At 29.8% G+C, this 26,271-nt stretch overlaps 5 protein-coding genes across 6 annotated transcripts; 2 read left to right on the top strand and 3 right to left on the bottom strand.

The window, feature by feature from the left end:
* Positions 1-363: 363 nt before the first annotated feature.
* On the bottom strand, positions 364-893 carry LOC111424735 (COP9 signalosome complex subunit 9). Its single transcript, XM_023058389.2, has 3 exons — positions 739-893; positions 601-673; positions 364-551 (listed from the first exon to the last, which is right to left on the bottom strand). The coding sequence occupies exons 1-3, from the start codon at positions 805-807 to the stop codon at positions 514-516; spliced, it is 180 nt and encodes a 59-aa protein (XP_022914157.1). The 5' UTR covers positions 808-893; the 3' UTR covers positions 364-513.
* Positions 894-3,125: 2,232 nt separating this feature from the next.
* LOC111424717 (lysosome-associated membrane glycoprotein 2-like) lies at positions 3,126-10,093 on the bottom strand. The gene is made up of 5 exons (XM_023058355.2): positions 9,899-10,093; positions 7,340-7,903; positions 7,093-7,287; positions 4,356-4,494; positions 3,126-3,200 (listed from the first exon to the last, which is right to left on the bottom strand). The coding sequence occupies exons 1-5, from the start codon at positions 9,966-9,968 to the stop codon at positions 3,137-3,139; spliced, it is 1,032 nt and encodes a 343-aa protein (XP_022914123.2). The 5' UTR covers positions 9,969-10,093; the 3' UTR covers positions 3,126-3,136.
* A 789-nt stretch (positions 10,094-10,882) lies between these two features.
* LOC111424768 (nervana 3) lies at positions 10,883-17,014 on the bottom strand. The gene is made up of 4 exons (XM_023058439.2): positions 16,516-17,014; positions 12,706-13,232; positions 12,484-12,652; positions 10,883-12,428 (listed from the first exon to the last, which is right to left on the bottom strand). Exons 1-4 carry the CDS (start codon positions 16,643-16,645, stop codon positions 12,322-12,324), a joined length of 933 nt encoding a protein of 310 aa, XP_022914207.1. The 5' UTR covers positions 16,646-17,014; the 3' UTR covers positions 10,883-12,321.
* Positions 17,015-18,526: 1,512 nt separating this feature from the next.
* Positions 18,527-22,705, top strand: LOC111424765 (sodium/potassium-transporting ATPase subunit beta-2-like). Of its 2 annotated transcripts, none has more exons than XM_023058435.2 (4): positions 18,527-18,865; positions 21,456-21,713; positions 21,772-22,227; positions 22,279-22,705. In XM_023058435.2, the coding sequence occupies exons 1-4, from the start codon at positions 18,649-18,651 to the stop codon at positions 22,380-22,382; spliced, it is 1,035 nt and encodes a 344-aa protein (XP_022914203.1). In that variant the 5' UTR covers positions 18,527-18,648; the 3' UTR covers positions 22,383-22,705. The 2 variants fall into 2 exon arrangements, with proteins under 2 accessions (XP_022914203.1, XP_022914204.1); XM_023058436.2 differs by lacking the exon at positions 18,527-18,865 and adding an exon at positions 19,095-19,357.
* Positions 22,706-24,089: 1,384 nt separating this feature from the next.
* LOC111424769 (uncharacterized) lies at positions 24,090-25,063 on the top strand. The gene has a single exon (XM_023058440.2). It carries the CDS (start codon positions 24,134-24,136, stop codon positions 24,908-24,910), a length of 777 nt encoding a protein of 258 aa, XP_022914208.2. The 5' UTR covers positions 24,090-24,133; the 3' UTR covers positions 24,911-25,063.
* The last annotated feature ends 1,208 nt before the right edge of the window (positions 25,064-26,271 follow it).

Raw genomic sequence — 26,271 nt, forward strand, 5'->3', positions numbered from 1 at the left:
AGGTTAATATTTAAGTTTGTATATTTTAAAAGATTTACATAATTGTTTTATTTTTTTTTTCATTTACATTTTTGATTTATTAAAAAAAAACTAAGCCATAATTATAATCATTGTACAAATCCTAGCGTGTAAGAAGATGGAAAACGCGTTTTCAATTTTTAATTATTATTAAAGTAGGCCAAATCATGCACAATAATCTGTTTATAAACAAAAAAAAAAGAAAATATCAGTGCATTAATTCTTTTTATTTTCCAATTATTTTAGTCTTCTTTTGGGATTTCTTTATTAAAATTGCGCCACTTAAGAATTTAAATGAAAAGGTGAAAAAGAAAACAAATTTGTAGTACAATTAAAAAAACAAAATTACTTTTGGAAACTGGAACTGTGATTGTATTTGAAAAAAAAAACTAAATTTGGTACTGGAACCACTTCAACAATAAATTATAATTGTAACCAAAATGTTCTCATTCAACTAATAAAAAAATTCTATAAAAATATTCAAATTCTTGCGTTTTAACTTAAATCTTCGTCATCGTACAAATCTTCAAAATCTACATAAAAATCAAATTATTTTTGATATTTTAATTTGATTTATCTTACCGTTGAAGAAATCAGAATGGACAGCTTTTTCATTAGCTGCTAAATCCATTAATAAACCTGTTGATCCTCCGGCCTAAAAGACAACAAAATAGAGAAGATAAAAGTGAGGTTATGTTAATAATTTCTTTTTAAACCAACCTCTTCTAAATCCATGTATGGCCCAGCTCCTTCGGGGAACATTTCATCAGCTACAAGTGCTGGCTTCATTTTTAGAATATATATTTAATAATTTAATGGAAAAAATATTTCTAATACAAAATATTGACACTTTTGACAGATTGTAATTTACAAAGTGATTTATAAGCAGTGTTGCCAACCTATGCCGAACAAATGTCGGTAGAATCAATGGTAAAAAATCGGTAGGTTTAAATACAAAGTCAGAAAATGTTGTTTGATAAAAGTTTATAAATGAATTTATATACATATACAGAATGTTGCATATCTTCCGCATCAGAACATTATACGATTCTCGTGCGGTTAATTTGTTGCTCTTTCAAGTTATTAAAGGTAACACTTGGGAATCGGAGCTTGCTATAAAAAAACTTTTATAACAAAAATTGTTGCAAATTTTATTGTTAACAATATTGCTCTCTTGCACTTTTGCTCTTAGATGCGTCAATATCGAGATAGATACGAAAATATGAAAATTTGATGAATTTGTTGCTTTTCAAGTTATTAAAGGTAACACTTGAGAATCGGAGCTTGCTATAAGAAAACTTTTATAACAAAAATTGTTGCAAATTTTATTGTTAACAATATTGCTCTCTTGCACTTTTGCTCTTAGATGCGTCAATATCGAGATAGATACGAAAATATGAAAATTTTATGAATTTGTTGCTTTTCCAAGTTATTAAAGGTAACACTTGGGAATCGGAGCTTGCTATAAGAAAACTTTTATAACAAAAATTGTTGCAAATTTTATTGTTAACAATATTGCTCTCTTGCACTTTTGCTCTTAGATGCGTCAATATCGAGATAGATACGAAAATATGAAAATTTGATGAATTTGTTGCTTTTCAAGTTATTAAAGGTAACACTTGGGAATCGGAGCTTGCTATAAAAAAACTTTTATAACAAAAATTGTTGCAAATTTTAATGTTAACGATATTGCTCTCTTGGACTTTTGCTCTTAGATGCGTCAATATCGAGATAGATACGAAAATATGAAAATTTGATGAATTTGTTGCTTTTCAAGTTATTAAAGGTAACACTTGAGAATCGGAGCTTGCTATAAGAAAACTTTTATAACAAAAATTGTTGCAAATTTTATTGTTAACAATATTGCTCTCTTGCACTTTTGCTCTTAGATGCGTCAATATCGAGATAGATACGAAAATATGAAAATTTTATGAATTTGTTGCTTTTCCAAGTTATTAAAGGTAACACTTGGGAATCGGAGCTTGCTATAAGAAAACTTTTATAACAAAAATTGTTGCAAATTTTATTGTTAACGATATTGCTCTCTTGCACTTTTGGTCTTAGATGCGTCAATATCTATTTTGACAATATTATATTTTGAACCGTTTTCAAATTAGGCAGGGGGTTTACTTATGACGCGTACTGTATATACTACCGATTTGGCAACGTTGCTCGAGCGACATTGCCATATCGTTGGTATATACTTTTATTTATAAATTTTGAAAATCGGTAGATTAAGTCGTATCTATATCGGTAGATCTACCGATAAATCGGTAGGGTTGGCAACGCCGATTGTAGGTGGCTTTTCCTTCTAATGCAATACGATAGATGACGCTGTTAATCATTTTTAATTATATTTAAATTAAGTATTTTAATAGTTAAAAAATAAGGAATAGTGTTAAAACTAATACCATCACTAGAACTAACTCTAGACTTAGAAATCTTTGGATTTAACCATCTTAAGAGATTCACGACGAACCCGAATGAGAAGTTCTAGTGTAAAACAAGAAGTAACACTAGACCTAGAACTAGAAACATTCGGGTTTAGTCGTCTAGCACTGAATCACAATTAAAACTAGAATTAACACTAGACCTAGACTAGAAAGTTTCTCTTACCTACTGTGAAAGCCTTCATACTTAAGATATATTTAGATTGGTATGGTTAAGTAATAAGATTTATATAAAGTGCAATATTTTAATTAAGTAAAAAAGATTTTACAAATAAATCCATAATTATTTTAATAAACTAAACAATACATTCACTTGGTTATCTTTAAATCTAAAAGTAATGAAACAACTTACATTGAATAATAAACGAACGTTAAGTAATTCTCTTTAAGAAAGAGAGATGCAATGAAATTCAATTCGAGCGTAATTTTCGATTAAATGAATGAATTAATCACACATCGTCTCTCGAGACGATCCTACAAAATATTTAAGTTACTCGTTTGAAGTAACTTGTTAACTTCTAATTTATCACAATATTCGGTTAGGATCTGCATTTCGAATCCAAATCATCTAACAAAGTTCTTGGTTTCACAAAGACTAGTCAACTTTTTTTTGCATAAAACTTGAAACGATCAAAAAAGCTTAAACTACTAAAAAAATTTTTGTTCAATTATTGAAAGCAAGAAAGATTTTTCATCGGTATGTAGTCTTCTTCTTTTTTTGTTTGTGTAAACCTAAAAAGAAATAATAAAAAAATAAAGTGTTTAATTTAATAAGATATTTATTGGGAAAATAAATATTTATGGATGGGATTAGGATAATTTGAAATTAAAAGAAAAATAAAATGTGGCTCAGAAATGTTTATTCAAAGTAATTTTCTTTTACACAGTAACAAAAAAAGACAGTTTTTTTAGTTTAAACTATACCAATCACAGCCTGCATTTATAAATTTGTCCCCGAAAACAGGAAGAAAGATAAAGAGAGAAAATTGTTTTTATATTTTTCAAAACGACAACATGAAGGCTGGATTGTCCACTAAATTAAACACTACTAGATTAATATAGTACCATAAATTGATCGCTCTGTAAGACGTGATCAATTTCCTAACCTTAATAAAGATCAGATTTGTTAAACTGATCTTTTACAATTTTTTTTTAACTCCATGTGTTAAATTAAATCAAATTTAACTCAATTTAAGTTTATCACATAGATAATTTTTTTCAAAACTATTGCAGTTTTTATTTCTAACTCTTTAAGCTCCTTTATAAAATGTAGTTTATAATTATTAGACAAGAATTAAAGGAAATACAAAAAAAAAACGACAAAAGAAAACTACTTTAAACAACAAAAGAATAAGATGGGGATGTAAAAAACTACAACAGAATTGTTTTTAATTTTTTTTTGTTATTTTTTCTTTGTTTGAGAGAAATTATTTAATTAAAAGAAATGCATTAATTTTTTTTTGTGACTAGTGAGTAACTTTTGTAGTTTTTAGTTAAAATTCGGTATTAATTTTATTCTTCGACCCTAAAAAATCATTTACACAAAATTATTTATCTCACAATTTGATAAAAAATTAACATTTACACGTCACCCAATTTATTTCTTTCTAAAGCAGACTAAAACATACAAAAAATAAACGAGAAATACCGAATATTAACCATCACTATCACACAAATCTCGCTCCAAATAATAATTGCACAAACAAAATTCAGATTAATTCTCAACTTATTCGAGATTTTTTTTTTAATTTTATTTATTTATATTTATTAAAAATTAATCTGATTTTAAAGCAAGAAATAAAGCAAAAACATTCTCTCTCTCAAATAAAAAAAATAATAAACAATCACGATAACAATTTCCTTTCGATCTTTCTTTTTTAAACTCACATTGATAAATAACCGCGGGTTTGATTTCTCCTTCTTCCAATCAAATATCCAATTAAAATGAATACTATCAATGCTATCAAGGCACATCCAACTGCAATTGGAACTATATCTGGAGTTTCGTATGGTTCACAATCCTTTGCTATAAAATAAAAAAAATATTAATTAATAATTTTATAGATGTATGGATAAACCCAAAACTTTCTAAGTCTAGTGTTAGTTCTACTATTAGTTCAATGAAAAATATATAAGAATTTCGTTTTCATCTCTCTAAAAATATAAGACTTCTCAGAATAGACAGGCTCAAACTATTGAAAATTGCTTGGTGCCTGTCTATTTTTATCACAGAATACTGATGGCAGCCATCACAAGCACAGAATCCGCTTGGTCAGTCGTTTTAGAATTATACAGAGTGTTTCTGTAAGTCATGGCATAAATTTAATCACAAATACTTGAGTCAAAATGATGTTTCACGTAAAAATGTTGAAAGAAAATTATCTAGAGTTTGATTTTGTACTTTTAAACTGGTTTTTATTTTATATAGAAATTAAGTCTAACCAGTTTCGGCCCTTGGCCACCTTCAGAGACTCTACAAATAGATTAATATCCCTTATCCTGTCCATTTTACAAACAAGTTTCTTAATATTTCTTTTTCTTTTGTTAAAAAAGTCGAAAATCAGATTATTAGTTACTAATTTACAAAATTAAGGACAAGGTGTTACAAGTTTGCAGGTTAAAATTCAAGAATTTAATCGATCAAATGATCAAAAAACATGTTAAAAATAAAAAGAAAGTGCGGAAAAGTGACTAACACTAGATTAACTTCAGTTATAAAACCTCTATTATATGATAACTAACCTCAGGTTTAAAATGTCAACCTCAATTTTGACATATTTGTAATCTATATTAAAAATCCTTTAAAATGAGTACAAACACGACATATTTATCTTCAATATTAATGAAGTTATGGTCAACTTCCGGTTAAGAATGTCAACGTCAATTTTGACATATTTGTAATCGTCGTCAAAAATCCTTTAAAATGAGTCCAAACATGATACGTTTAATTCCGATATTACTCGAGATACAAGCAACTTCCGGTTTGAAATGTCAATGTCATTTTGACATATTCTTAATTTTTATAAAATGTCTTAATATTTGTCACAAAAACAAAAATATAATAAAGAAAATCAAAAACTAAGGTTTATTAATAAATTAATATTTAAAAATTAAATTATTGCTAAATTCGGGTTTAATGTTTTTCATTCTAACTTTTTTGTTTTTTGAGATAAGTGCGTCATGTTTGGACTCATTTTAAAGGTTTTTTAATGAAGATGATAAATATGTCAAAATTGACGTTGACGTTTCAAACCGGAAGTGATTGTATCTCCATTAATATCAAAGTTAAATATGTCGAGTTTGGACTCATTTTAAAGGATTTTTTATGAAGTTGACAAATATGTCAAAATTAAAAGTTAAATGTTCGAACTTTTGTTTTTTTGAGATAAATGCGTCATGTTTGGACTCACTTTAAAGGTTATTTTATGAAGATTACCAATATAATAATAAAATTAAAGTTGACATTTCGTTAGTGCTTCAAGTGCTGTAAAGAGGCTAAAGCGAAGATAGATATAACCTGTCCTACCATAGTAAATGAATACAATAAATACATGGGTAGCGTGGATACAGCCAATGCTTTTATGGGTCTTTATAAAACGTCTCACAAGGCAAAACGTTGGTATTTTTTTTTTAATTAATGCCACTGAAGCAGTTGAGATTGGAAATTTCAGCAGCTTTAGCTAATTGTGGAAAGGTAAAACCAAATTCTATACCTGAACCACCTACAATACAGCATCCTGTGGAGGTATGGTCATTGATAGATGTCCTAACTTGAGATGGAACATTTAATTGTGATTGAGAAGCAGAATATATTAAATATGTTCAAAAAACTTTCAGCAGACAACCCCACAATGCGAATCAATGCTATTGTCGCAAGAATAACAAGTATGATAAATAAAGACACCGCCATCAATAAGTACATATAATGTTATTTTATTTTTAGGAGTGGCGCAGTCTACTATTATCGCACTATAAAAGAATATAAGGAGAAGAAACAAGTTATTCCACCTAAGCAAAGTTCTTGAAGACACTCATTCATTGCTATCTGAATGTCAAGAATTTGATAAGACAATTAAACCAGATTTTTTTCATAAAAATGAACTTTCTACCCTTGAATCGATTGATAAAGTATTGACTGAAATGAAACAACATGATTTACCACAAATGAGTCGTTCAACATTGTACAAATTTATGAAAATTATAAACTTCAGGTCAGTGTCAATGTTTTAATCAAAATTTAAAATAGTGAAAAAAATTTTAAAATGAAATGAGCTTTTAGAATCAGTTGGAAAATTTAAGAGTTTATGTCATAATAAAAATGTTTTAAGGAAATAACCTTTGTGAACACTCTGTATAGCATTGATCCTGTGTGGTTGCACATTTTCAAAAGATTTCTCATAATAACATTGCACTATTGGCCAAATTTTATCTTTCTAACACACACAATAATCGAAAATATTTAAAAATTTCTTAAGTTTTAAGGCCCATATCCTAGACACTTATGGGTTTAGACCAAAAGTATTTGTGATTAAAATTATACCATGACTTACAGTCAGAGTTATATTTGAAATCCATTATTATATCAAAATTTTACTTTTTAATTTTACTATTTAATTTTAATTACCTGATGCAAATGTATGATCTTTAAGATTAGCAAAAGCTTGAAACTGTACGTTACTAATCATCAAAGAAGCTACAGTTTCATTGGTTGCCGTATCAGTGAAATTTAACAATTGAATTTTTTCACATTTATAAGACATCGCGACCGGAGTTTCAAATTCTTCTCTTTCACGACTGAACGTCAACGATTGCGTTGAATCTAAAAAGAAATATTGAATTAAAACGATTGATAAAGAAGAACAATAACATACTTTTCTCAGTAACAAACACATGCATATTAATAGTTTCCAAATCGAATTTGTTTGCAGTTTCGTTCTTCTTAAAAACAATCTCAATGGTGTCATTTAGCGTATCATTAAACATCCAGGATAAAACAATTTTTTGTTCAAGTTTGGAGCAAGTTCCATTAGCAGCCGCTTTGCTTGGAATTTGAATCTGCTCTACATTCGTTTGATTACCATCCGTAAAATAAAGATCAATCGCCCCCTTCATATGCAGCAATATACATGTCGTGTTATCCCCATTTAGTACTTCCCAAGTACCTGCTTCCCAAGGAACTGGTTTAGGTGTTGTTACAGGGGCTGCTGTAGTTGGGGTTGTTACAGGGGCTGCTGTTGTTGGGGTTGTTGTTGGAGCAGGCGTCGTTGATGTTGTTTTAGGAGATGGTGTTGGGGTTGTTGTAGTAGGTGGCGTAGTTGTGGAAGTTGTAGAGGTTGAAGTCGATTGAGTTGTGGACGTTGTTGTTGTTTTAGTTGTTGGTTTATTTGTTGTTGATGTAACTGGTGGCTCTGGGTTAATCTTGACAGTTGATTCAACTAAAAAAAAACGAATAATTAGGTTTTTAATAACAAAAAGTGATGTAACCTGTTTTATAACTTTTTGTGATGCTTAACAAAATCAATTTTATCAAAAAAGTTTTGGAAAATCTTTCAACCACCTTCATATGATGAAGGGGTCACACCTCACAGGAAATATTACAAGGTTGTCATAAAATACTATAGGTACTTAATGCAGCATCAATATCTGCATCTAAAAATGATTTGTATTAGTAAATGAATTAAATTCAACACTGACGGAGGTGAATCAATACTTGAATTATTTGCATATAGTATTTATGAATACATAACTAAAAGTGAATCCAATAAATTGTTTAAATTTACTTCATATCTCTCATAAATTCCAATGCATTTTGTCGTCCATTCTCCTTTGTGTGGTTCCATCCTTTCATCACAGTAGCTTCATACTGCATTATAACTAATGCAAAGCTAACCCAAATAACATTTTATTTTCTAATGTTAAATTGAATTCAAACTATAAACATCTGAATCATCCAAAGCACTAAAGCAAAGGCTCTCTCAACAACGTAGCTTGTTAGCGAATGTTATTACATCCCAATGTATTCGTCAAGTTTATGGTATTCTAAATACTCAATAATGAGCATTTTCAATGTACACAAACATCATACAAATCCAGAACATCCTTGTATTTTCAGAAACAACTCCTCTTCCTGTTTTGTTAGATTATTTAAAAATCTCTCCAAGAATTATGATACTGTCATAAGTCATGACTCATTAGAAACAAATCAATGTGATTCACATATATCAAATTTGCAGATTATTGTGCCGAAACCATGATTAACACATTAGCTATATAAATAATTGTTTTTAGTGGGTACTATTACTCCGTAAATCTCTAACATCATTTTTATCATCACTTCAACTCCAATTTTATTCATTTACACAATAATTAAACATAACTTAATCAAATTTCTTATTTATTTGACAATTAGATTTTTTGAGCTGTCATTTTCAAGGTCATGCCATTTTGTTAGGTCATGCTTATTTTAAGAAACCTTAAACCGCTGATATTAGAACATATTTTCGCGGACTTTATACCTTGTTTATTTAATTTTTATTTATTTAATTATTTCATTTCCTTTTTTTTATAATTCTTCGTCAATGTTATCTTTAAAGTGTTAAACTGCTAATTTCATTTCATTCCTATAACCTATTTTAATTTCGTAATTGTTCGTAATGTAATCATTTTATATTACGCATTTATTTTAGTCTGATTCTAAGAATCGTTCGAAAATCTTTGTTATATAACAATTTCAATGTTATTTAATCACCATTTCAAAATTTAACAATAATACGGGGACATAAAGACATTTGATCCACAATGAAGTTATCTATCAATTCAACAAAAAGGACCAATAAAAAAGAAATGTCAAAAAAATTCTTCCGTGATTATGTATTACTCAAATCTACAAAATCCGTACAAAAATATCAAAAACAAATTTGTGCAATGATAAAAAGTCGGAGATAAACTCGACATATCTAAAATGTTATTTATATAAGTATTGTGTCGAAAATCACTATTTAAGGGAAAAATGACGTTTGACAACAACCGATACCAACCAAATAATAATTTAATTACTAAAAAAATATCAAAACACATAACTTGCAAGAAAACACAAAATTAATGTTAAGTAATAAAAAAAGAGATATTTGCTTCCTATAAACACACAAAAAAATCGAACAAAGCAATGGAAAAATACAACAAAAAAACAATGTTATTTAACTTTAATCCTACTTAATCATCACATCCCACTCATTTTCGTTATCACTATTCCAATTTAACATTAACACGCGAAGAAATTCAATACGCTATGATATCAAATAAAAATATTGATAACGAAGTGTTATCGGAATGAAAACGATTCAACAAAGCATCGAGTCACGTGACCCGTATACATATTGCTTTTCTAGAAGGTGACTTTTCCGGTTGGAAACCATATTTTAATAACTAACCTGTGTCGGCGATACATATCGCTGCAAGGCCCAAAAATAGGAACAGGATTGGAGTTTTCATTGCAAACATATTCTCGGATTGTTGTTTTTCAAGCGAACCCGACGTTTCTCTAATATGAACTACTATTGTTTTTGCTTATGCACATCTGACAGTTTAATGTCGAACAAGATCACGATCGCGCATGCGTTGAAGTCGCTTTAAAGGCTGGTTTGGTTGTAAAACTGAAATTCCCAAACAGTTTAAAAAATAATTATAAATTTTAAAAAAAGTGATTAAAAATTTTTTTAGATTTGAATGAAATTCTTTTCGTTTTGAACTAATGAATGCAAAAATTAATTAAATAATTATTTAAATTTTAATATAAAAATTTTAAATAATAAAGTGTTTGGAAACCCTGGTTTCTTCTCTTACTCATGGTTCATTAAATTTTTTGTGATTATTTGTTTAATGTTCTTTGTTCGATTTGTTTATTTATTATATGGTTAATTACGTATATTTGTGATAAGATAATAATAAAATTGTTATAATTAAACTGCATGTGTTTGGAAGATTCCTTTTTTTTATAAATTGGTAGTGCTGATATTAATAGGAAGACTATTTAAATTTAATAAATTTCAAACATTTTGATTTTCTTTTTATCTATATTTTAATTATTTTAAATCAATATTCAAACATATATATTTTGATTTAAATATGAAATTTATTTAAAAATAATTTAATTGCATGCCATCTATTATTAATACGTTTAAGTAAACTAAGATATAAATGACATTTTTTAATTTCTGTCATCGCTTTGAACTTATAGGTTAGGTTACCGACATTAACGAAAGTCTTTTACGTCTTTTGTATTATAAATCTTTTTGCGAATATTTAGTCACAATAATAGTTACACCAAGTCTTGGAACTAAAAAGGTTTTCGGGTTTAAATTCTACGTCCCAATAAAAATATTTGAGAGATAGGGTATTTAATAATTACTCCACTATTATTGTTTGTAAGTTTTATTTTTTAAAAAACCTTTTACGTTAAGCATACATGAAATAATTTGTTGTACGCGCGACGCGCATCTGCACACAATAATAGAATCAAGAACATAGATATTTTTTATCTAATGACCTGTAGACCACACGAAAATTTATACTTTTATCATGTTTTTTATGTTTTTTTATCCATAATTGTTATAATTAATTTTTATTATACGGGAGATTCGTTTATTTATTATTAATTTTTTTTTCATTGGTGATACACTACTTGTTCGATCCTGCTTTAGCGTAAATGACATAAATAAAAAATTAAATCCTCTACTGTTTTTTTTTTAAGATGTTGGATTAAATTTTACTTGAATGAATCTTTTCCTCTTTTTTGATACTTCGTAATAGTTATTCTTACTAAACTATATGTATGACAGATAACACTTAGTTAATTTAATATCTATTAACAATTTTTTCTTTTTTTTTATTAATTTACTATAGCTTTAACAGTATGTAGTTGTTTTTAAGTGTTGTTTTAAACATTTTGACAACATGCAGTAAAACATTTTAATTTATTTTTATTTTTTTATATTTTGTATTTACTTTTTTTGCATTGTGCTGATTTAGATGTCTATTTTAGCGCCTGTGGTTCTTTTTTCCTTTGCTGTGATCATCACCAGATGTTTTACTGTGTGTTATAAAAGAAATAAGAATCATAGCAAAATGAAAGCGAATAAAAATCTATTTTTGCTTATTTTTAAAAATCTATCAAATTATCTCGCATAAGAAAACATATTTACAAACTAGAACCTAAAAAAACATTTTTACGTCCGATTTTTTTTTTTTTTTTTCGATACAATAGTTATTTTTTATCTATCACACGACAAAAAAATGTACGGGCTTTAAATAGCACGTACAAATTTTTAGATTTAGTACATAGTCCCATTAACAATGTTTGGTTTTTTTACCATTTATTTTATTATCTGTGATATTTTCGCTAAAATTGGCGAGATCGAATGGAAATTAAATCGTCCACTCTCTTGAGCTGGTTCTCTACGAAGGTTTTTACTTATTTTAATTTTTTTGTATTATTTATTCACTTTTCTTGTTAAATTTTATAGTTTTGGTACTGAAGCCGATCACTAATTCATCAAGTTCAAGAAACGCCTCGTTGAAAATTCGAAAAACTAATCCTAGAACTAAGATCATTGCGATCTTTTTCATCTACTACCATGGGTTGTTTTTTTAATATTTTTAAAATTATCTTCTTCCATCAGATCAAAAAACGCAAAGAAATTTTTATGGTAACGTTGTATTTTTTTTTTCTGGTTTTTTATGGTTGATTTTCCCATTTTATTTTTTAAGTGTATTGTGTATTGCTCCTGTATTATTTTTTTAGGATTTTTTAGATGGCAGTAGCTCACTTGGCTCTTATTTTTTGGATTTTTGGAGACTAGTTATCGATCATTAGTTCGAAATGAACGGATCCTCTTTTATCCACGCGATCGTGATGTATGTTTTTCGCCCAAGCTTTACATTCAATATTTATTAAAACACCACCTAAAATAACATTTTAAGTTAAGACACTTTTAAATTACAAGTTGTTGCAAATTACGTGTTGGTTTTTCGAAATAAACTGCTACTAAAGGACTTAAATAACCTTCAACATTTTTAAATGGAAAATACTGGCTTCCGAAACCTCGTCCTGGTTTATATTGTATTGAGCCGATGTTTTCATTATCTGACGGATTTTCACCTTCGCAAGATATCCAAACTGTTTGATTCTATAAAAATTAATAAATAAGACAAATATTTTTTTAAAAATAAGTTATATTACATTTTCTGTATTAGCTTGTGTTTCGATATGCTTTTTTAAATCATCAGGCATATTTTTCGGTAAATCAGTACTAGAATAATAATCGGGTTCCCAATTGTAAATTTTATTCAATTTTAAAAAGATGCACGGCCCGCCTTGGTAACTGTTAAAATTATATTTCTTGGACGGGATGCACGGATCGATGTTGAATTCGACCTTGCACACTTTACCCTCTTCCGGTTTTCGATTTCCATTACATTCGACGGCGTGCGTTTGATCTTGATAGACTTTTAAAAACTCTTCTAACTCGTTAGTCCAATGAGACACGCTTTTGTTGTCGCTCACTTTATACCAGATCAATGTACTTTCGACGTTACTGTCCGGTGGCATTGGTCTAAATCCTAATCCCGGGTTACTACCGATTAATGACTCGTCTAGTTGCCATTTCGGTTTTTTCGAATCCAAGGTTTGGTAAAATACCGTTAACATTGCGGCGAAGAATCCAATTAAAGCCGCATAAAATAGAATGTAAAATAATAAAATTTTTCCTAAAATAGAAAAAGATAACAATTAGTACGGGTCGTATAACTAGCATTTTATTGTGATAAATAGGCTTAGTACTTTAACCAGCAAAAAAAAAAAATACACCACATTCTTTAAAGCACGACTTTAGCGCTCCAGGAAAGATAGATCACGGACTATAAGTATTTGAGCAACCTTGCTTTATGGATAACAGGACCAAATACTAGGTTGGGCAAAAGTAATGTCATAATTTTATACAAATGGTGTCAAAAATTATCCTGACATTTATGATATTGACAAGTAGAAAATTGACAACAAGTAATGCAAATCTCACGTTTACCACAACAAACCACAATCCTTGTAAGTCTTGAAAGCCAACAATGAAGAAGAAAACGCTAATTTGGAGCCAAATGTCTTGCTAGCAATAATTCAAAATCGGAATCTGAGAAGACTGACTACTTACAAATTATACAATTATTTTGGGCAGTGGCAGTGGACAGAAAGTTTGGAATACAGGTGTGACGCAAAGTACGCCAAAAGCAGTAAATTTGTTATTTACTGGGCCATCATGTGAAAATGTCTTTTTTTGAAATGACTAATAGTTTACAAAGTTGCCAGAAAACTCCAAAAACTTTGTTTTTGAGATATTATAATTGTAATACAAAGTGAAGTTAAGTATTTTTAGTTAAACAAGACCGCTTTGTATATAAAGTGTTATTATTAGCAACTAGAAGAATTGTAAAAGTACCAACGGATATTTAGGTTCATAGAAAGAAATCAATACATGGTAAATATGGAGATCTAACAGAATAATTTATAAAATCACCACTTATTGTAATAATTTTTATTTAATATTTGTCTTGCATCTCATGAATAATGAATGAGATCATATTGAAGATCCATCAAAACGAGTAAACTTGAATCAGTCAGAAATAGCTGCAGAGATGAAAAAAGGGGCATCCTATATTGACTGATATTATGCTTATTAACTAAGCCGTTGCTATTGAGTCTGCTTTCGTAGAAAAATACAGACTTGTTCTTTAACTCCTTGGAAAAACGCAGTTTGATTTTGAAAATTAACCCAGCAAATGATGAGGTATTTCTCTGAGGACCTGACACTTCTTCAAATTCTACTCTCGAGAACTTAATATTATCTTATTAATCAAAAAGGAATATATCGGGAATTTGTCCGTACTCACGAATAGATTAATGGGTTGCGTTTTAGTTGGGTTGGGTTGCTTTTGAGATGAGTTCTTTCGAGTTGGGTTGGATTGCTTTCTGATTGGGTTATCGGAAGATCTAAATTTTGAAGCGCCAAAATAACTGTAAGTCACTATGTCCACCCAAGTGTCAACCACCCCATGTCAAGCCATGTTAACAAATCACATCAAGAATTGTTTAATAAATTTGAATTGCTTAGGCCCACTTTTACCATCCTCCTGATAAACCATCTAGAGGATAGTTGCCATGGTTACGGCGATTTTAAGCGCTCTCATTGGCTAAGAACTGGATTTATCTATCGGATAAATTTATCAAGAGGTGGTAAAAGTGGGCCTTAGACGAATAAACATAACCTCAATTATAATAACTGGTGAAAAAAGTATACTAATAAAAGGTGGTTGCTATGGTGATGTTTTTAATACAAAAAAATTTTGACAGTGACAGTTACGTGACATTTTATTGATTTTTCATATTTTGATACAAAATTAAATGCAAAAAAATATATTCCTAATAAAACGCGTTAAAAGAAATGTTAAAGTTGGTTTTAGGTTCAAGTTTCGCCAAAAATAGCTAGTAAACGGAACAATTTCATATCGATCATGCACCTCAGCGAATCCAAGAGCATGCGCATTAACGTCACACCGATTTTCCATTTGGAGAAAATGCAACGAAGAATTACATTTTTAACAAGTTAGGTTTTTTTTTATATCCAACCATTTCATCTTAATTGATCCAGTTAATAACGGGATCATTAAAGTCGTTTATTATCAAATTGAAACCGTTAATATACAAAGTATTTAGGTCATTTCAACAATCAAAATGATTTCGATTAGAAAAATGTGTTAAATGTTGTGATCGTTTCATAATCCTTAAATAAATATTTTTCAGATGACGTCATAACATTTTTTTTAATGATTAATTGAGTCCTTGATTTATAAACATTAAAATGCATTCAGACAAAAGATATTTGCGTAACAGTTCAAGGCCGTATTAAATCAATATAATTAAAAAACGGTAGCACATGAACCATAACCATCCATAAACTTCGAATAAGAAAGGAACCCGGTTTTATTTTTCGGTACAATCCGACGGTTTAAGCACGCAAATCCAGTGGAAGTTAAAAATAACCCGCGTGTGCGCTTCAATTGATCGGCCAAAGTGAATAATAATTACTGAGTGTTCGAAACGAGCGAAAACATGCGTTTGATTATAAAATAACGGAAAATACTTGTTTTATATCATTATTTTTGGTTGCAAGATTAATTGGTATTGAAGTTAAAGCTAATAACTTTATTATATTAAGAAACAAAATTTTATTTGGTGTTTTTGTGGTTAATTTGTTGATTTAGCGGAAGTTGATAACAAAGATCCGGTTTAGAAATAAACTGTGTGAATAAATAAGTATTAATTTTTAATCATTATGTAAAATGTAAACTACTTGAGAAAAGGGAGACAACGAGCGAAATCAATATCCTATTGTTTCTCTGCTGATGGTCCTGAAACGGACGAAATCTGTCAAACAAATTACGTAACACCACTTCAAAATGGCCGTTTAAACCGGAATTTATCATTATCTCAATTAATTTGGATACAAAAATAAATTCCTACGAAAAAGAAATCGTATTATGACCCCAAAATTCGATTAAAACAAAAATAAAGATATGAAATGATTATGAACTGTGAGTAAAATGTAAAGCAAACGGTTTAGGTTTATTTGGTGTATGTAGGTCAAAAGGCGAAGACGAAGGGACGATTCTGAAAGGGATGAATATATGCGCGGTCGTAAAAAAGGGGGACGATAAAAAGAGGTATTGAGAGTAAAATAAATTGGGTCGATTTTCAAGGTAAAACGAGAAAAAGAATCTTTTGAAAACCGATTTGATTAGGATGGAGTAGAACCAACAAAGAAAACGGTGGTTACATAACACTTCAAAAGAGAACCAACAAAAAATGAAATCATAAATATATATGTTTGGAAATTAACTTCATTTAAATAATCTATGATAAATTGATAAATAAAACTGGGTTAATACCATTTCAAAATGTCGGAAAAGCTAGGTTTTTGAAAATGAAAAAAAAAAAACTTACCCCAACTGGCACCTGTACGGCCCAAAAACTGATGAGTTTCTGAGTTCCATAAGAACACTTTGAAACCCTCCCATTTGCCAAGCTTCGGGGGTCTCGTGTAGTACTGTTCGGTGCTCTTCTTGTCGGACATGATTCCTGGCGTGTCCCTTCGTTACGAGCAGAAGGGATGTTCTACCGGATCGGTTCCTGGGGTGGCATCGGGGAACATGCGCAACTAGCGCGACTCGGTCTTCGATCGACGGAATTTAATAACGAAGCTTGCTGCTGGTGCTGCTGCTTGCCGCGGAAATTTGCGCCTCACGCGCGCCATCTCAACGGAAAAACAACCAACTTTTACGGGAAAACCAACCCCCTCCCACCAAAATAATCGACCCAAATTCCAACCACGCCAATGGTTACGCAATAATCTCGGGGATGGAATTTCTTATTTATCTTTTACACTCTAAAAAATAAAAAAAATATACCAAAAAATTAATTTTTTTTAATACGAGACGTTCAAGTTCAGAGATTCAAGCCTCAATTAATCTGTTTATTGACTCCGCTCTTGATAAAAAGTTTAAATATAACTGTTATTAAGAAGTAATCGGGCGAATATATATACAATTTTATTTGAGAAATGTATTTTTATTTATTTAAATATTTCAATTAAAATAGTGTTCATAACATTTATTTAAATAAGAAAGTCTATCTTTTATTGAACATGAAAATTATTTCCATTTTTCAAAGTTATTACAGAAATCTGTTTAAACCATCATTACAAATGGTTGAGTAACAAATTTTAACCAAGAGATGGCAGCTCAATACAACATTCATTAAAATCAAACTTCAAAATAATTTTAAGTTTTTTTAATAAATTTCCAGAAATTCAGGAAAGTTTTCAAATAAATACTGTTAGCGAATTAGTGATGAGAATGTATGTATGTAGTTGCATGTGGGGATGAATTTCTTTACAGCACTTAGGCCTACAGTTTTAATGAACGTTAATATAGAACAGAAAGGGATGTTATTTAGATATGTCCGAAATGTGGGACCATGGTACGCCAAATATGGATTCCCTTAAATAGATGAGGTTGAGACAGTCACAAATAATATGACTTACCGTCTTAGCCGTCTTTAGAGACGTGTGCCTAAACCCAAATGATTCTAGTTCTAGGCATAGTGTTAGTTCTACATAGTAAAAGTGCTAGTGTAAAACTGGAATTAACACTATACCTAGAACTAGAATCACTAGTTCTAGGCATAGTGTTAGTTCAACAAATATTTCCAAAGATTTAGGTTGGTACCAAATGTGTTGTAGATTTAAACGTCAAAATGACGTTTAACGTTACGATGACATTTGTATGTCAAAATCAATTAAAAAATCAGAATTTAGTTTTAGTTTAATAAAAATATACAACAATCTAACACGTTCTAGTTCTAGGTCTATTTTTCATTGAAGTAAAAGTAGAACTAACACTAGACTTAAAACTAGAAACATTCGGGTTTAGCCGTCTTAAGAGACGCACGTATAAACGTTTCTAGTTCTATTAGGTCTGAACTAGACGTTCCCAAGACGTTATTCAAAAAGGATGAAGATATTCAACAAAAAAATAAAAAAAGATTTGAAATAATTTTTATTATATTATTAATTATTAAAAACTATACCAAAACTAGTGTTAGGTATAAATGATCAAACTTATTTTTAAAATAATAAATAAAAATTAAATTAATTAAGACGAAAATATCCTAAAAATTGTAGTTAAATGCAGCTTTATCTAGTATTATCCACGGTCATATCACCATCTCTTCATACTTCTCATTCCCCGTCTCCGAAATCAAATTAACTAAAATTACTAAAGCTTCTTGCGCACGAATGACTAAACTCAACACTACACCCGAACCTCATTAGACCCAAACGATGTCTCGCCCAGTGTAAGTTTGCGTAAAAAAATTACTCTCCACCTCACGGAATGAGGATGTATTTATGTCTGAAAATCGCTAATATCCGGAGCCCTCCTACAACGGACAGGAGGAGTCCGACAGTCGTTCCTGCAGCATCCCAGTTTATTACAAGGTGGTACAGTTAAAGCACACCAAAATTTTCCGTATTTAATTTATTTAACCATCAAACGGTTGTTAATTGATTGTGGTAAAATGCCCAATAGCAGTGCCAACACCAATAATGCTATTCCGCAAGTTAAAAGTAGGCAACAATCAATTGCCCAAATTAAACAGGAGGAATTGTTAAACGCCCAAACTGCATATTATATAAAGCCGGAAGAAATGAAGCTTTCGGATGGGCAGAAATTCAAAAAATTTCTTTGGGATCCGAAAGAAAATAAATTATTTGGTAGAAATGGAGCGAGTTGGTGTAAGTAATTAAAAATAATTAGAATAAATTAAAAATTTTGAAAATAGTTCACGATTTTAATCAGAGATGGCACTAAAATTAATCTAATAATTTCTTTCTAATTTTACTGATTATCCCCATCAAAATTATCTTAAAATCTTATTTCACTTGATAAATTTCTTTTATAACGGAATTTAATTTATATAAATTCTTCAAAAACAATTAAATTTTAGTGTGGTAACATTGGTATTAAAAGACTTTTCCCCCACCACGTCGTAAAAGACCTCGCCTATCCTATGAATCAAGCGTAAAGTAGCAGTGTTTACGTTTTTTTACGTTAGTGTTAGATTATTTGTAACTTTTCCGTCCATTATAACTTAAATTTATTACTTCATAAACATAAAATGGTAGCTATTAAGAACGAAGACGAATTCCAAATGATGCCACCGTTAAAAACGAAATTATTCGATCCAAAACAACGTACTCTTTTAGGTCGAGATTCGGCTAGTTGGGGTGAGCCTTTCGTTTATTTTTTAAACGGTTACTAGGGCAACGATAAGATTAACTTTTTGATTTTATAAATTATAGTTTATATTCCTCATAATAAAATTCGTACTGTTTCCAATAATTTTGGAATGTATGAGTTGTTAAAATGAGTCATTAAAAAAGTTTTGTAATTAGTGATTTCTTTTTTTGTTTTTAGCAAAAATTGGACTTTTCTATTTGATTTTTTTATGGAATGTTAGTTGCTTTAGTAGCCATTTGTATGTGGGTGATTTTCCAAACTTTAGATCTAAGAATTCCTAAGTGGCAATTAGATAGATCGATAATCGGAGTTCTAGTTTTAGACGCACAGCTAAACCCACTGTCTAGTGTTAGTTCTAGTTTTACACTAGCACTATTACTAGAACTAACACAAGACCTTGAACTAGAATCATTCAGGTTTAGCCGTCTTGAGAGATGTGTAGCTAAATCCGAATATTTCTAGTTGTAGGTCTAATGTTAGTTGTAGTTTTACACTAGCACTATTATTAGAACTAACACAAGACCTAGAACTTGAAACATTCTTAATTTTTCTTAAAAATCCAAAAAACTGTTTTTGGAAAAAAGTCATTGTCAATTTTTGAGGTTATGTTTTTTTTTAATATTGTCAACTGATTCTGAAGATAACGAGTTAAATAAATCTTTTATGTATATTATAAATCTAGTAAAGAAACGTTAATTTATAGTTGTACTCACGATTTATGACACTTATAGTCGAAAATTGATCCTTTTAGCATCTTCGCAGTTTGAACTTGAATTACGTCATTTTGATTGATTTTCACCCAAATTTCGATTACAACTAAAGTATGGTTTAAAATTGTTTGAGCGTTATTATAAAATAAGTTTTAGTGTGTTTTATTTTCGTTAAGAACCTAATAAATAATAAAAATTACTTTTCAAAAATTGAGTGACAGTTAAACTTCAAAAAAATTTGTTACCAACACAAACTGATAAAATAATTGTAACAACCCTAGTAACTTTTTATTTAGCCAACCTAAGATCATCAATTAACTAATAATTAACTTTTTCTTGTATTATCTTCGGGTTAAATTCTTGTTTATATGAAAAATTACACGAGGATGTTTAGGATGTATCTCTTTTTTTTGTATGTATATAACTACAAATTTATATAAAAACGAGTTTACATCGCTTCCGGTTAGATTTTAAATCTTGTTCAATAATTGTTAATCTCTAAATATGTGATAATTAACGATAATATTTACGATATTTCAAAGTGAAAAATATCGTACCTACCACTATCACTAGAACTAACACAAGACCTAGAACTAGAATCATTCGGGTTTAGCTGTCTTGAGAGACGTGTGGCTAAACCCGAATGTTTCTAGTTCTATGTCTAATGTTACTTTTAGTGACATAATAAATAACAAGTAAGTTAAACCTTCGCAATAAACTCCAATCTAATGAAATAAAATCTAAAAAACTAGAACTAGAAAGTTTCCTGTTAAACGTCAATTTGACAATTAAACGTCAACATTGTTAAAAAAGATCTCAAAAAACTCAAAAATCAGTCAATTTAAATATTAAAAGTAGCGAAATATATTACTATAAATCAAAAAAGTTATTAAAAAAACTGGTTAAAAATATTCGACATTCATCAAAAGATTTTCAAAAATTTAGGTTGGTATCATTTTAGAAAAATGTAAATTTAAACGTCAAAATGACGTTTAATGTTACGATGACATTTGTATGTTAAAATCATTTAAAAAATCAGAATTTAGTTTTAGTTTAATAACAATATACAACAATCTAACGCTTTCTAGGTCTATTTTTCATTGTAGTAAAAGTAGAACTAACACTATACCTAGAACTAGAAACATTCGCGTTTAGCCGTCTTAAGAGACGTGCGACTATACCCGAATGTATCTAGTTCTATGTCTAAAGTTAGTTTTAGTGACAGTGCATTCATATATTGCGAGTTATATGAAATTCCCGGTATACTTCATAATAATAAAATTTGTATTGTTTCCGATAATTTTGGAATGTATAAGTTGTTAAAAATGAGTCATTAATAAAGTTTTGTAATTAGCGGTTTCCTTTTTGTTTTTAGCAAAAATTGGACTTTTCTATTTGATTTTTTATGGAATGTTAGCTGCTTTAGTGGCGATTTGTATGTGGGTGTTTTTCCAAACGTTGGATCCAAGAATTCCTAAGTGGCAATTAGATAGATCGATAATCGGAACTAATCCCGGTTTGGGATTTCGACCAATGTCAATGGAAAACGCCGAAAGCACATTGATTTGGATTCAAGGAGCCAATAAGACCAATTACGAAAAGTGGAAGAGTAGTTTAAATTCATTTTTAGACAGTAAATACTAAATCAAAGTAACACATTAACTTTATTTTAATATATACATTTTTTTAAGAGTATTACACTCCTGGTATGACTGAAAAAGGAACCGCCTCTGTACGAAAATGTAGTTACACTCAACCACCGCAAAAGGGGCATGTTTGCGATGTTGATGTAAAAGTTTGGAAAGAATGTAACCGGGATCAACATTACAATTACCACAAAAATTCACCCTGCATATTTTTGAAATTAAATAAAATTTATGGATGGATCCCCGAATATTATAACACAACAAACGGCCTTCCTCAAGATATGCCCCCAGAATTAAAAAAGCGAATTGTAGATGCTAAACCAGAAGAAAGAAACACCGTTTGGGTTAGTTGCGAAGGGGAAAACCCTGCTGATGTAGAAGCTGTTGGTCCAATTCAATACTTCCCAGATATCCAAGGTTTTCCAGGATATTATTACCCATACGAAAATGCGGAAGGATATTTAAGTCCGTTGGTTGCCGTGCATTTCCTAAGACCAAAATGTATGTAATGATTAGTGCACAACAAAATATAATTAATTTATTACTTTTTAGCTGGAATTGTAATTAACATCGAATGTAAAGCTTGGGCGAGAAATATAAAACACAGCAGAGTCGATAGAATTGGATCCGTCCATTTTGAATTATTAATCGATTAAGAGAAAAGTGCCATTATAAAGGTGTACAAAATAGAATCATTCCAAATAAGCCGCACAACAAAAATTAATTTTAATCTCATTCCACGTAATATAGCTTTTGATAAAAATATAGAAATGTGAAGAATCTCGAAGAATCTCTTGCAATTATTTTTTATACAGGATTGATATTTATCATTTACACCTAAGAAATATTTTATAAACAACGTTATTTCGTTTCGTATTTAATTTTAATTATGTAAATAACCTTTAAACAACAAAGTTTTGTTGACATATGTTTTAATTGACTCGAATTTTACAATAAAAAGGATTGTTTTGAAAATTCACCTTCTATTTTTTATTAAAAATCCTAAGAAGTGTTTTTGGAAAGAAATTGCATATTTTTGAGGTTATGTTTTTTTTTATATTGTCAACTTATTCTGAAGATAACGACTTAAATAAATCTTTTATGTATGTTATAAATCTAGTAAAGAAACGTTAATTTAGAGTTGTACTCACGATTTATAACACTTATAGTCGAAAATTGATCCTTTTAGCATCTTCGGAGTTTGAACTTGAGTGACGTCGTTTGATTGATTTTCACCCAAATTTCGATTACAACTAAAGTATGGTTTGAAATTGTTTGAGTGTTATTATAAAATATGTTTTGGTGTGTTTTATTTTTCTTAAAAAACCTAATAAATAATAAAAATTGATTTTCAAAAATTGAGTGACAATTAAACTTCAAAAAAATTTGTTACCAACACAAATTATCAAAATAATTGTAACAAACCTAGTGATTTTTTATTTAGCCAACCTAAGATCATCAATTAACTAATAATTAACTTTTTTTTGTATTATCTTCGAATTAAATTCTTGTGTATATGAAAAATTACACTAGGATGTATCACTTTTTTTGTATATAACTACAAATGTATATAAAAACGAGTTTACATCACTTCCGGTTAGATTTTAAATCTTGTTTAATAATTGTTAATCTCCTAAATATGTGATAATTAACGATAACATTTACGATATTTCAAGGTGAAAAACATCCCACATTCTTCTAAGAAGTCCCAAAAATACTCAATAAAAAATTAATGATTGCTAATATGATAGTCATCACAGGACATTAACACATAATGGAGAATTAAAATAAAAAAAAATGTGGTAGCAAGTTACCGAAAAGGTCAAACGACATTTATTACAAAGTAAATCTTCCAAAAATGAGATCTCATTGCAAACGAGATCGTTGATTTTATTTTAATACGAATCCGACCACGCCCTTCTACCTGCTCAAGGAAGTCAAGAAGCAGACCCGAAAAAAGTTTACCTGATTCTGTGACATTTAGGCGCCGTCTTAAAAGGTTAAAAAGTGTATCAACAAAAATATACACAAAAAATCGTTTTTAATTCAAAAATAATAAATTTTTGGTAATAAAAAGCCAATTTTTTCATAACATAATGATCAAATGATGTTATGATACAAAAAAATTATGTTTTGATGTCAATGACTTTTTAAAAAATGCTTAAGAAGTTAAAAACTAGTTGAAGACCTTGCTAAATTCCTTTTCGTCCTTTCAAAGTCATCAACTTGAAAATTACCAGGAGCCACACACACGACGCCTTCCAAAACAAAAACAACAAAAAAAAATGCTCGAAAAAGTCAATTACAGATTCAAAGGCGTGGTCAACCACTATAAAACCAAGCAGCTCTTCAGAATTCAGCAACAGTTTTGCGAGTACTGGTCATCAAAAAATCAGCAGCGCGAAAAATGTTGAAATCAATCATTTCAAGCCTTTTCATTTTCGGGGTAGTCTTCGGAAGACCATCTGAGGAGAAAGTAACCTTGAAACTTGAAGTTCCCGAAGTTTCCGATAAAATAGTTCAATTTCAACAACAACACGCAGATGGACAGTACAGCTATACTTATGCAAATCCGTTATCTTCGAAATCTGAAGTAAGATCTTTAGATGGAACAACGAACGGTGTTTATAAATATCTCGATTCAGACGGAAAAATACAATCTGTTGAATATTCATCGGATGAGAATGGATTTCAAGTAAAATCGGCAACGAATCTTCCCGAAGCACCGAAAGTACCTGAATTACCGAAATTAGAAGCACCTCTCCCGGTTAGTGACACCCCTGAAGTGGCCGAAGCTAGATCAAAACATTTAGAAGCATTGAAATTGGCTGAAAAATCCGGCGGTGAGGGACCAAGTGAGATTGAAACAACAGTGGTAAATCCCGCACCTATTTTATCACATCCTATTAGCTTTTATGGAGTCCCTCCAAGTAACGTTCAGGTTCTTCCATTTTCTGCAACTCCATTAGTAACGTTAAACTACCAAATTCCTGGAGCTTCCTTCAGTTATGCTACATACCAAGCGCCAATTTTACCAAATGGATTTGCTTTTCAACTAATTGGAAGTAACGGAGCTGTTTACCCACAAGGTGTACAAGAAAATTTGGTTAAAGAAGAAGCTGAAGATACCGTTACCATCGAAGCAAAAAACGTTAAAGAAGAAGTGCCAGAAAAGAAGGAATAAAGTCCAAAATGACACCGTAAAAATAAGCTTTTAATTTTTGATTTTTATTTTCTTTGGGAATGTTGTAAATAAGGTTTTGTTTTTGAAACCGATTTGAAATCTAAACCAAAAGTTGTAATTATTAAAAATAAATTTCACTACAACAAAAAAAAATCTTCTTCTTCTTCCCTTTTTTAAGGCCTTTGAATTGTACTCTATACAAGGCAAAGACAAATATATCTGATGCGATAAGCACATTTAGTCGTCTTGATAGACGTGCGGCTAAACCCGATACTTTCTTCTAGTTCTAGCTCTAGTGTTAGTTCTAGTTTTATATTAGCACTATCACTAGAACTAACACAAGACAAAGCTAATAATTCGGGTTTAGCCGTCTTGAGAGACGTGCTTGGTGGTTATGCAACACAATATGCTGTTCTTAAAAAAAGGTTGCCTACATTTATAAAAAAAATTTAAATTTAATCATATTATTTACATAACAAGAAAATAAATGAGTAATGTTCAACGTAAATTACATGATTAATCATGTAAACTAAATAAATCATTAAAAATTTTAATTTGTTTATTTTTAAAATATATCCAAGACCTTGTCTGGTTGAAAAAGATGTAGGTTAAAACCAAAACGAAAATAGCTCACTCACACAGGAGGTGCAGTGTAGCTGAAAATTCCTGAAATCTCGCCAAAAAATTAAATATAGTCCCCTTATTCACAAGAGCAGACGTTGTTTATACGCCCGATTGAATAAAGAAAGAAAAAAAACTAACATATTACGCAATGTTGTCGCACGACGATATTGGTTTATATCTACGTCAGCATATGAACACTTATCAAAAAATAGTACATATCGAAACGTGACGTTTTTTTGGCGCCGACAAAAAGTTATCTCGATAATGCAAATTTTATAATAAAGTGAATTTTAGAGTTTACTATCTGCGATACAACCTCGAAACCGAACCAGATTCAACTGGAAAACTGTTTTGGTTCGTGTAACGGAAATTCATAATTTTCCAAATAATTTTATTAAGAAAATATAAATTGTAAAAAAAATTTAAGAAATGTTAAAGTAAACTGTTTGTATACAACGTGGTGAAATTCACTACTTCGAAAGCCGTTGAACTTGAATGAGTCATAAACGACGTTACTGCGAATTGCAGACAAAATCGATATTCAGCGAAATACATTATAATTAATGTTTTTATAATTTGTAAAATGTCAACGACTCTCTTGAAAAGATAAATCAGAAAAATCGAAGCTAATCCAGATGAATCCAGAACGTTTAAATCTCATCCTAACTCAATCCAGTCTGATCCGAACGTAAAATATAACAAGATACATAAATCATAAGATATTTTTGAAATCGCTC

Source organism: Onthophagus taurus, chromosome 6, assembly GCF_036711975.1.
Source record: "Onthophagus taurus isolate NC chromosome 6, IU_Otau_3.0, whole genome shotgun sequence".
Taxonomy (NCBI): domain Eukaryota; kingdom Metazoa; phylum Arthropoda; class Insecta; order Coleoptera; family Scarabaeidae; genus Onthophagus; species Onthophagus taurus.